We start from the raw sequence: 12,415 nt of genomic DNA, 5'->3' as shown, positions 1-12,415 counted from the left end.
GAAAGGATATATAGTCAAGTCAAGTCAAATTAATCATCATTTGATTGAATAAGTACAACCTGACAAAACAGCATTCTCTGGTGTTCAGTGCAAAACATGCAGACACACAAACAGACATAACATATATGCAGTCAAACAATACATATGCAAGACAAGTATTTCACCTATACAAATAAATAAATAAGTATTGTTTCATGAATATGAGAGACTCGAATGTTTAGCATGAGCAGTTCCTTTGGTCATTCATCAGTCTCACTGCCCGTGGGAGAAAGCTGTTCCTTAACCTGGTGGTGCTGGCTCTGATCCTCCTGTATCTCTTCCCCGAGGGGACCAGCTGAAAGATGCTGTATGCAGGGTGGAAGGAGTCCTCAATTATTTTGCGTGCCATCTTCAGACAACGATCCCAATAGAATAGGTCAATGCGGGTGGCGGGGGGGCGGCGGGGGGATGCGGAGGTGAGACTCCTGTGATCTTTTCTACCATTCTTATGGTCCTATGGATTGACCTCTGACCCATTTCAACTGTACCACAATGTGATACAGCCAGCCAGACTACTCTCATATAGAGGGGGAGCGAGAGAGATGGGGGGGTGGGGGTGGGGGGAGTTGTCCTAATGGAAACCTAGAGAAATCAATGTCAACACCCAAGGCAGGCATTTTTGCAAACCATTTGGTATCTTCGACAAAATTTTAACTTGATTTTTAATGAGCTGAACTGCAGAAATGTTTCTTTTCCAGCCAATTAAACCACTCAGACTGTTCCAAGTCATAAAGACAAGATAAATAAAGAGTGTGGGCCTCAGAAGACTTGAGTGGAAGGGCTGCAAATCAAAGGGGAGATGGATTGCACTAATTCTCAGAGCAGGAGTATTTTATTATCTGTGTGAGATAAGTTATGCCTTCATTATTTGTTCAGCAAATAATTTCAATGATGATCAAATGTGTTAGAAAAGAGTTAAAAGAAGAGAAAAATTAAAACATGCTCCAGTGCATGCAAAAGGAGAAAAGGCTTCTCTTTGATCTGTTTAGTCTTTGTGAGGAAGACCAGGATCACACCAGACGAGTAGGTATTGGGTTGGATGGTGGGAAGAGGATTCTCTTGAGTTCAGAGTTGGGGTAAACGCCACTCTCATCCAGCCAGGTGTTGCGCCCCCAGTGGCGGTAGTCATCTGTATCTACAAACTGCGAATGACACTTCCTATAATCAACTATCTTCTCCGGAACCTCTTCCTACAGGAAATGGGGAGGAAACAGAATAAAAGACATTAAACAGAAAAGTCTGCTGACACTAGGATTGTAGAGTAATGCATTATGCTGTGATCGTAATAGGTCCTTAGCAGTCTGTCCACGGTCTCATACACTGCACCCACTCCCTGTCTCTCTTTCTCTCCCTCCCCCCCCTCTCTCTCTTTCTCTATGCCTCGGCCTCCTTACCTCCAGCTCCCCTCCCCCTTCCCTTTCCATTCAGAGATCTTCCCCTTCCCCTATCATTTCTCAGCCTTTTTCTCTTCTGCCTTCCCGCTGACATCCACCTGTGTCTTCTTGCCTATTGTCCTATTCTCCTCCCCCTGCTCCTTTCTCCCTCCTCTCCTCTCCTCCCCTTTTTTTTATACAGGCCCCTGTCTGCTTTTTGCTCATACCTCAGACCCAAAACTTTGGTGATCCTTTTTACCTATAGATGCTATGAGGCCTGCTGTGTTTCTCCAGTGCTTTTGCGTATGGATTAAAGACAGGGTTGTAATTTTTGTATTCTACATTTCAGATTTTAAGAAACAATGCAAGAAGAACATGAGAACATGGCTTCCCCATGGTGTTAATGACTGCTGACACCTCAGCTCCTGTGACCCCGTTCCATTCTGCTCTCAGCTGCTGTCTGGGTGGAGTTTGCATCCTCTCCTCGTGACTTTCTGAGCTTTCCTTTGGTGCTCTGTGTTTCTCCAAAGATAATTGGTAGGTTTATCTGACTAAAATGCAGCGTATGTTGGTGGGAAGAGAATTGGGGATGGGAGAGGAGCTGATGGACGTATGACAGAGAGGAGGAGTTTCAGGAAAGGGAGTCAGGGAACTAACACAATGCTCTGAGATCCAACACAGACTCAATGGGCCGAGTGGCCTTCTTCTGTATTGTAATAAACTATGTGAGAAGTAACCATAACCTAAATATAAAAACTGAAGCCAGATAAGGCTATTCAACCCTTCATATCTGTTTCATTATTTAATAAAAACATGCCAGCTCTTTTACCTCAATACCGCTGTCCTCCACTCTCCCGAATTCCATTAATAGCTAAAAAAATCTTATGACCTCTCTCCTGAATGTCACCAGTGTCCAAGCAGCCCTAGCCAGGTGAAAGGCCAACCATGCATCTACCCTTAAAAATATTGGATTTTTCAACATGGTTAGTGTAGCTGATAGCACAATGCTATTACAGCGGCAGCCACATGTGTTCAAATCCAGCACAGTCTGTACGGAGTCTGTACGGTTTCCCTGTGTCTGCATGGGTTTTCTCCAGGTGCTCAGATTTCCTCCTGCCCTCCAAAATGTACAAGGATTGTAGGTTGATTGGTGTATTTGGGTGGCACGGGCTCAAGGGCTGGAATGGCCTGTTACCATGCTGAATGCCTAAATTAAATTAAATTTTAAAAAATCATGCATCTAAACTCTGGGGATGTGTGTCTCCTTACCCTCTTCCTGAGAATCGAGCTACTTAAAATTAGCTACACTCTATCACTTCTTTATCCTTCCTTAGTTAAATAGACCACACCTGTTCACAATATTCCAGAAGTGGCATCATCAATTCCCGGCAAAATTGGAGAAAAATTTTCTACTTTTGTACTCAAATCCTCTTACAACAAAAGTCCCCAACATATTATATTATTTGCTTTTATAACAGCTTTCTGTACCTATATGTCAACATGCATGTACAAGGATTCTTCTTCCCTTTGTACCCTGACACCATTCAAGTTCTCACCAGGGCAACTCATCTAAAGTTTCCTGCTATTTATCCTACTTCCTTCTTAAATTATAGCATTAAATTTGGCTGCAGGAACCATTGTAGAGATGGCAGAACTTTGAAAGATATTGACACGTACAGCCATATTCTTCAGAGCAATATCCGTCAAGATCGTAGGATCCCAGTCGTCAGGGCCTGGGGATTTATTGTCTTCCAGTGCCATCATCATCTCAAATGGCAACACGGTTGCACTTCTAATAGAAATGCTGCCTCGGAACTGCAGTGATCTGGGTTCAAATGGGATATCTAGTGATGTCTGTGTGCAGTCTGCATCATCTTGAGCTTCCTGTAAGTGCTCCAGTTTACTCCTTCCTCCCAAAGATGTGCAAGTTGGGAGTTTCACTCTGAACCTTCAGTTCTCCTTTAACTCCAGGAAGTTTGCCATGTTCTCCTCCAGGAATGCAGATAAAATGTTAATTCCCCAATATGGTTTCTCCTGCTCTGCAGGAACCACATTTTAATTTTAACCCACCTTTTCCTTTTTCACAAAGTTATAGAAGTTCTTAAAATCTGTTTAAATGTTTCTTGCTAGCCTATGCTTTTATTCTACTTAAATAAAAACATAACATGTTGGAAATGCACAGCAAGCCGTGCAACATCTGTCGAGAGAGAGTAAAAGTTTCAAGTCAATGATCAACTGTCTCCTCAGAGGCTATCTGACCTGCTTGGTATTCTCAGCCTTTTCTGTGTATGTTTCAGATTTACAGAGTCTGCAGTTTTTTCCCTTCATGCATTCTACTTTCCCTTCTCTGTCAATGCATTGGTCCTCCTTTGCTGAATGCTGATATTTTCCAAACACAGCCAAATAAAGTAAGGGGCATAATGTCAGATCTGAGAAACTGCTCCCAGTTCTTCTCTGCCAGCCTCTTGGGATTGAGGATTACTCACTTCCACTCTGTTTTTACGTGTTCTAAGTTGGGTGATGAGCCAAATGTGAGAACTGTAGTCACTTGCACAGATAGGGCAGAAAGGGATGGATGATGAGGTTAAGCCCCTTCTGTATTTCTCTGCACCCTCCCTTCTATTCCATGCCCCTGATGTTCTTAATATGAGGCAGAATGCTCCTTCTCCATTTTGAGCAGTTGCAGCCCAGATTCCTGGTTGCAATTTTCAAGAAGTCTCTGAACAGATCTTTTGATTATTTTTTCCTCTGTCTGTCTGATAATCTCTTCCCATGGCAGAGCTCAAAATAGACTGTCTTGGGGTTCTAGCCTGACCTTGTACCAAGTATCACATAGTGTTCAAGTCCAGTGATCCAGATTACTACAGGATGTCCAAGTACGATCTACGGAAGGGCATCTCATCAACAAAGAGGTAATTCTGAGGGAATCTAGAGACAAAGTCAGATACAGTGAATATAGACAATTACATTCTACAATGCAAGGCCGAACAGTTTAAATAGCTGTGATGCTTCACTACCTGATGAGCTGAATACCTTTTATGCTCACTTTGAAAAGGAGAACTCTATGGTATCAATGAGAATCCCTGAGAAGCTGACAACCCTGTGATATTTGTCCCTGAGGCCATCGTCAGAACATCCTTCAAAAGGGTGAACCCTGGCAAGGCATCAGGCCCTGATGAAAGGGCACTGAATGTTTATGCCAACTAACTAACAGACATTTTCAGTCTCTCACTTCTGCAGTCAAAAGGGCATCATTCATCCTGGGGCCCAAGAAGAGCAGGGTGAGTTGCCTCAATGACTATTTGTGATGAAATGCTTTGGCTAGTCATGGCCAGAATTAACCCGTACCTAAGTAAAGATCTAGACCTAAATCACTCCACAGCAGATGTAATATCAGTGGCTCTTCACTCAGCTCTGGATCACCAAGAGAACAACAACACATACATCAGGTTATTCTTCATCGACTACAGTTCAGCTTTCAACACCACCATACTCTCAATGCTGATCAACAAGCTTCAAAACCTAGGTCTCTGCACCCCACTCTGCAACTGGATCCTTGACTTCCTCATTGAAAGACCACAGTCAGTGCGAATCAAAAACAATGTCTCCTCCTCACTGAAAATCAACACAGGTGTACCTCAAGGATGCTAGCTTAGCCCACTGCTCTATTCACGCTATGCCCACGACTGTCTGGCCAGGCACAATCCAACTGCTGTCTATATATTTGTCAATGACCCCAAAGTTCTGCAGATTCACTGACAGCAATGAGGAAGCACACAGGAGGAAGATAGATCAGCTAGTTGAGTTATGTCATAACAAAACCTTGCACTCAACGTTAACAAAACTAAGAAGCTGATTGTGGACTTCAGGAGGGGGAAATCAGGAGAACATGAACCAGTCCTTATTGAGGGGTCAGCAATGAAAAGGATTAAGAACTTCAAATTCCTGGATGTCAACATCTCTGAAGATCTGTCTGGGGCCTCCATGTCAATGCAATCATGAAGAAGGCCCGTCAGCGGCTATACTTTGTTAGGAGTTTCAGGAGATTGGATATGTCACCAAAGACTTGCAAAATTCTACAGATATACCATGGAGAGCTTTCAGACTGGTTGCATCACTGTCTGATATATAGGTGCCAATGCACAGGACAGGAAAAAAAAACTACAGAGAGTTATGCGCTTGGCCAGGGCAGGTCTCAGTCTTCACTCCATTGAGGACATCTACAAGAGATGGTGTCTTAAGAAAGCAGAATCTACCCTCAAGGATCCTCACAGCTCTGTTCATGCCCTCTTCATACTGCTACATCAGGAAGGAGGTACAGGAGCCTGAAGACAAACGTCGAGCGGCACAAAGATGGCGTCTTCCCTTTTGCCATCAGATTTCTGAATGGACAATGAACCACAGGCACTGCTTCATTTTCTCTTCTTTTGCCTATTTTATTTATTTTAAAATCTAATTTATAGTAATATATGCACTGTATTGCTGCCACAAAACATTTTGTGACTCTTGTTCATGACAATAAATTTTGATTCTGAATAACATGTAGAATTTCAAATAGCGAGTTCAGTCATGAGGACCAAGGTAGCCACTTCATATATTGCACAAGTCTATGACTCTAACCAGAATCAGCAGGAAATGTATATTCTAAGCACGTACATCAGTGGTAACAATATTTTATTGAGTCTTACATTGGCATTACCTTTTTTGATACCTTTGGCTCTGAGAATTACAGAGATATGTTACTAAAATCTCGATCAAAAAAAGTAGGTTTAAAAAAGGAATTGAAAAAGAGAAGAGTGTGGAAAGTATAAGGAACTAATTCCAGAAATCAGGAGCTAAACATGGTGACCAGATGGAAAGGTTTCAATAGCTCAGCTTGATGGGCTAGGAAAAGGCATTTTTTTTCTTATATGGTATTGCCTCTGCCAGGAAGATCATTCTTGAGGTGCACCTGTGTTGATTGTCAGTGAGGGGGGGGGGAGTCATAGTTTCTGATTCGTACTGACTGTGGTCTTTCCAAAACCAAACTTTATTCACAATAAATTATTTACAAAAAAACAAAATCATTCATACACTTTTTTTCAATCTTTTAATTTTTTTTATATGCACAGTAAAATAAGAAAAGGGAAAAAAACTGAAAATACAATATAACATATATATATATATATATATATATATATCAAGATAAAACTTCAAACAGTATAAACTTGGTCCTCCTTCTACTGCACTGGGTGAAAACAGAAAAGACATCAAAAATATTACATATATAAAGAAACCCTACCTAGCCTGCTCTATTTTAAAAAAAAAGAAAACTAACATTCAAACCCCTTTCACATCCTTTGTGTCATCCAGACATTTTCATCAATGGACACTAAGGATGTGAAAGGGGTTTGAATGTTAGTTTTCTTCAAACACCATTGCCTCTATTGTGATACCTTGTCATTACTCCACCAGCTGTTTTCTGAGGGACTTCTCTTCAAACTCGGTCCTCGATCCCTGATGACAGAAGGGCTCTAGTCTGTGATCCTTCCCCACAATGCTTTTGCATTAGCTGCACCAAGCCTCAAGTGCATCCCTCAGCATATATTCTTGCAGCCTGGAATGTGGCAGTCAGCAGCATTCTCTCACTGACACCTTAGTGTGCTGAAAGACCAACAGGTTGCGAGCAGACCATAGGGCATCTTTCACTGTCGATTTTCCAGCAGCTCTGATATCCGACTCTGTGCATGTCCCCAGGAACAGCTCATAGATCAGAATCTTCTGCACGCTGCTACTGGGGATGAACCATGACAAGGTCCCTTGGATCCTACTCCATACAATCTTAGCAAATCTTCATTCTGCAAAGAGGTGGGAGACTGTCTACACTCCACCACAGTCATCTTGCGACAAGGTGTGCTGTGGGCGATATTTCAGTTGTACAGGAAAGATTTGACCAGAAGAGTTTCTCTCACCCTCCAGCCAGGACAACTCCTGGTGTTTATTAGTGAGCACTGGCAATGAGGAATTCCTCCAAATGACCTGGACAGTCTGTTTAGGGAACAACCCCACAGTATCTATTGAGTCCTCTTCTCTCAATATCTGCAAGATGTTCTGTGCTGGCCATTTTCTGATGGACTTATTTGCCTGGAAATACTTCTGCACAGATAGATATTGTGGCAAAGTCCAGCTGATTGGGGCTTGCAAGGAAATGGGGCTAGACCTATCCTTTGCAACACCTGGGTCAGGTATAACCACATGTGACATGGTACCCTCGTACTTTGATTCCATGCATAGCCTGATGCATGAAGGTGGTCATCAGGATGGGGGCCACATTGGGCATGCCTTTGCCCCCATTGTCTGGTGACCCTTCAGACCCTTTCCATCTTGGATCCCCATATGAGCCAGAAGACAGCTCTAGTGATTGCCAGGGCGATGGCAGGGGATGGGCCATACTTGTGCCATGTACAGCAGTACCGAGAGCACCTCGCAACTGATGACCAGGTTCTTCCCTGAGAGAGGGAGCGCCATGCCCACAAACCCAATTTCTGGTGGACCTTTGCGACCTGCTCCAACCAATTTTTGTTGCATGCCTCAGCCTTTCCCAACCAGATTCCCAACACCCTCACCTAATCAGATCTGGCATTGAAGGGGATGGTGGATCAGTCAGATCAGTTACTGAAGAACATTACCTCACTCTTCTTCTGGTTTACCCTACTGCCCAATGTCGACTCAAAAAGACTTCAGATGCTGATCAGTCTGTGGTCCGATCATGTGTCCAAGCAGAAGATGGTGATGTCATCCATGTACAGGGAAGCCTTGGCCTGAGTGCCTCCACTACCTGGCAACAGTACTCCTCTTATGCCCTCATCCTTCATGATGCATTCAGCAAAGGGTTCTATACAGCACACAAATAAGACTAGAGAGAGCGGGCAACTCTGCTGGACTCTAGACTTGATGGAGAAGCTATCTGTTTCTATATTGATTTGGACTGCATTATGGATATCTGTGTAGAGCAGTTTAACCTGGATTCCCTCCCCTAACCTCATTTTGGTCAGTACACCCAGAGGTGCAGTGCTAATTTTTTAGGTGCAGGAGCTCGCCAAAAACGGCGACAAGGAGGTGCCGGAGCAGCCCCATGAGGTGCCGGATCGGTGCTTCTGTGAGATCTTGCAGCACTGCACCACTGTGCACATCCATCATAAATGTGTGCAATATCCAGTCAAAAGTCTTCCCTTGGTCTAAGCTGACCAGGTAGGTGTCCATCTCCCTGTCCAGCATGTAGGTGATGGTATCTCACAGCAGCCTGAAGCTGTCAGAAATTTTCCTGCCCGGAACTGTGTATGTCTGGTCTGGGTGGATTACCTGCTCGAGAGCAGGCTTGACTTAATTCATGGACACACAAGCGACTCTGGCGGGACTCTCTTTCACTTCTCTTTCTCTGATTGTATGGAGTGCTGAGCAATTTATGCTGCGGTAAATCTTTGACTGCCTTACGGTTGACTAAAGGAAATTACATGTAATATTACTTAATTTGTCTTACACATGACAATAAGAGAATTTTTAATCTTAAATTGATCTGTATCCCCAATTCCTGATACCCTCCTTCTCCCCCTTCTGTTTGAAGATGAAGATGATGATGGCCTTTCTCATGGAGTCTGGCATGGGCTCAACCAGTCCCACAGAGCCGTGTACAATTCAGCTGGAAAGCCATTCCTTCCGGGAGTTTACTCGCCCCAAAGGAACGGATGGAATCCATCAGCTCCCCCAACTCTCCCGCTTGCTGTCAATTACATTATAATCAGCCAAAAGATATTAAAAAATTACAGACCTAAGGCAGGGAGATAAAATTAGTCAGGATCTAACACTGCATGATGGGGGAGGTGTTGCTAAGTATCCTCTTCCTCTTCCTATCCTGAACCAGCTTCCAATTCGTTGGTATTCTGGTCTTGCGACATTTGCAAATATTATTGTTTACTTTGGGTGAGGTTTGAGAGGGAAGTGGCAAGCAAAGGACAATTTGAGAAGACTGAGGGGAGTGGAATGGGGAAGGTTTTGAAGAGTCTGAGCCTGAAGGCAACTGAGTGAAGGACATGGTGAGGGATAAGAAGGACAGAGATCAGCAAAGGGAAATAAAAGGGCAGCGTGAGTAATCAGAAAATATGTTGGAGAGTGAAGTGGGGTTGGAGGGCGTGAGAGGGGGCTAAGGGAAACATGATTTGAAGAGTGAGGTCGAAGGGGGTGGGGATAAAGGAGGAAGGTGAGAGAGACTTAAGGAGGAAGATGAAGGGAGGGAAGATTAAGGGAAGCATTGAAGGATTAGGTTGCCGTGGGGGAAGGAAATTGGTCCGAAGTATTGTTGGAATCTAGGGGTTAAAACATTATGAAAGAAATGATTAATTAATAAGTTTATATTTACTGCATGGTTCAGGAGAAAAGAGGAATGTGATTAAGTGGCAATCACAGCATGGAGCAAAGTTGGCTGAGCAAAATTGTCTGTTCCCAAAATACAGGGAGAGGAAATGCATAAAACGATTTAGGAGGAATGCTCAAACTGAAGGAGGTGGTGAGTAGCACAGGAGACACAGGCCTGACCAGAACAAAGAATGGCCTGCAAGAAACAAAGGGAATGGAAAACCAGTCTAGGAGGAAGATTAAGGCAGGAGGAGGTGTTAAAGAGTACAGCAGAAACTGGCCAGACAGGAACAGAATGGTGATTAGAAATATCTGGGGATGAATTAATTTCTGATCAAAACAACAGGATAGCCTGGCCTGGAGGATTAAGATGGGAACGCTACACCCCAGATATCTGCAAAACAGGAGATGACTTGTGATAACCCTTATGCAAAAAGATCTAGCAAAGGATGACAACTTTTGTTCTGTATGATAATGAAATCTAGCAAAGGAAGCCAACTTTTGTTCTGTATGATAAGGTTGATCGATATAAACTGAGCCAACTGGACAATAGGGGTCAGTCTTGGGGAGTAGCTCACTGTGCAGGTGACCTATGAACTAATGAGTGACCCAGAGCTCTGTTAAGTTTTATTCTTGTGCTGTGTAATAAATTGACTGTTGAACCAAATACCTTCTCCTATCACTTCATTCAAAGAACACGCTCTGGACTCAGACTACACATAGACTAAATTAAGAGTAAGGTAAAGCCAGAGTCCGACAGTATGAAAGTTTATTGCCGTAGATGCAGATGCATTGAACTTCTTAGTTGCTGGATGCACACAAGTAAGTATGGATGATACAGCAACAACAAAGGTACAAATAAAACAACCACAATATGCCATGAGACAGAAAGAGAAATAATAAATATAAAAGAATGTATAAATAATGTGGTTGCAGTTAGTGCACAGAAAAATAAATATTCCAATTGTGCAGACTGATCTCACGGTGGTCCTGGACTGGATTACAGTTAGGGTGGTATGAAAGGTTTAAGAGCCTGATCGGCATTGGGGAAAACAATTCTTCTTGAATTAGTCTGAGACATAACAAAAATGTGTACTGTGATCTCTCTCTCTCTCCCTCTCTCTCTCTCTCTCTCTCTATATATATATATATTTGGTGTCTGTGGGTTTGTGTATGTCCACATATTTGGATCCATTTAGTCTGTCTGATAGAGGAGTCTTTGATTGTGTTGGAATGCCTTGCCATTGAGCCTAAACCTTGATCTGCTGTGACTGTTGGTGGCCGCAGCTGTCTCACAGAAACAATCCACTCCATCAAAATGCTGGAGTAGGAGCAAGTTATCCTTGACCTCAAGAAATTGCTTTGGAGAAGATGATTCAACAACAATTGAATATTTTTCTTTGTCTACCAGGGGCATTTAGTTAGATTTCCAAGTGCCAAGTGGGCAAGAACATAAATTGGGGGTGGAATCAAGGGACATTGAAGATACCAGAAAGGTTTGCAGACAGAAACCAGTCACTTCACTCATGAAAGGACACTCCCCTTTAATTAAAAAAACAGCTGGGGAATCATTTATATCCAGGTGGGACCTCAAATTCAATAGCTTGTCAAAAAGAATACACTTTCAAAAACATAGCCTTGTCTTTATTATTGTCTGCTGAATAGCAAGATGACTACTGAGAATAACATTAAGTAAACTGTTTACTTTGTACACCCAGGAGTCTGTGCCAAAGCTTGTTTTTTCACCCCTGCGCCTTCACGGAGGTCGTGCACGCACAGAACGCTGTTGCAAATATGGTGGCTGCAACACAATTGCAGTGCGTGCAGTGCAGCTGATGGCAGTGGCTGTCTACATCCCCTTTCCTAGCAACCCCCCATGTACCACAGTTCAAGCTAATGCTATATAATACATAGATTACATTCAAGTAACAAAAGAGCCAACCTAGTTCAGTCTCGATACTTCAGGTTAGGTTTACAAATATGCCCTAAGCATGTCCTGTAGTAGTCCTCTGTGGATGTGGAGGCTTGGGGTGCCTCAGCCTGAGAGTAGGTGTTGTCCATTGGCTGATGTGTGGTCACTGAGGGAGTCCCGCTGATCTCAGGTTCACTTTCCAAATCCTGGGACACAGTCTCATCATGATTAGTTTTGGGATAGGAGTGGCTTCCTTTCTGGAAGGATGTGTTGTCAGTTTCTTCTGTACACCCTCTTTTCTGACTGGACCAGGTATGACCTGGGCTCCTGGCAACTCCCTTCAACTACGCCCATATGATCATAGCCCTGCAGAGCCTGCATTCTGATGACCTGCCCTTCTGCCAAAGGCTTGAGCAGTCAGTTTATTCTGTCGTCGCATTTATTCTGTGCCAGTCATTTACTCAGCAGCTGGGCCTTGATTTCTTGTGGGTTCCTCAACTGAGCCTCCAGAAGCCTCCTTCCCACCAGTAGTCATCCGCGTCTGTCTTGACATTAGTCTTTGCGCCAGAGAGCCTGATGTGGCATCAAAAGGGACGTTCCTCAAGTTAAGCAGACTGAGGAATGCATCTGTCTTCTCCCTGTGAGACTTTTCCATGAGATGTTTTGCATTTCTTATAGCTCTCTCAGCCAACCCATTTGA

The 12,415-nt window shown here is 43.4% G+C and overlaps 1 protein-coding gene across 2 annotated transcripts in view; it reads right to left on the bottom strand.

Annotated features, from left to right (window-relative positions):
* Positions 1–852: 852 nt before the first annotated feature.
* Positions 853–12,415, bottom strand: part of LOC138755788 (cilia- and flagella-associated protein 95-like) — a 56,965-nt gene continuing 45,402 nt past the window's right edge. For both annotated transcript variants that reach the window (XM_069922430.1, XM_069922423.1), the window contains one exon: positions 853–1,229. In XM_069922430.1, the coding sequence (XP_069778531.1) occupies positions 1,050–1,229 (180 nt within the window). In that variant the 3' untranslated portion in view covers positions 853–1,049. The remainder of the gene's footprint in view (positions 1,230–12,415) is intronic.

Source organism: Narcine bancroftii, chromosome 1 (genome assembly GCF_036971445.1).
Source record: "Narcine bancroftii isolate sNarBan1 chromosome 1, sNarBan1.hap1, whole genome shotgun sequence".
NCBI lineage: Eukaryota > Metazoa > Chordata > Chondrichthyes > Torpediniformes > Narcinidae > Narcine > Narcine bancroftii.
This window is presented reverse-complemented; position numbering and strand designations above follow the sequence as displayed.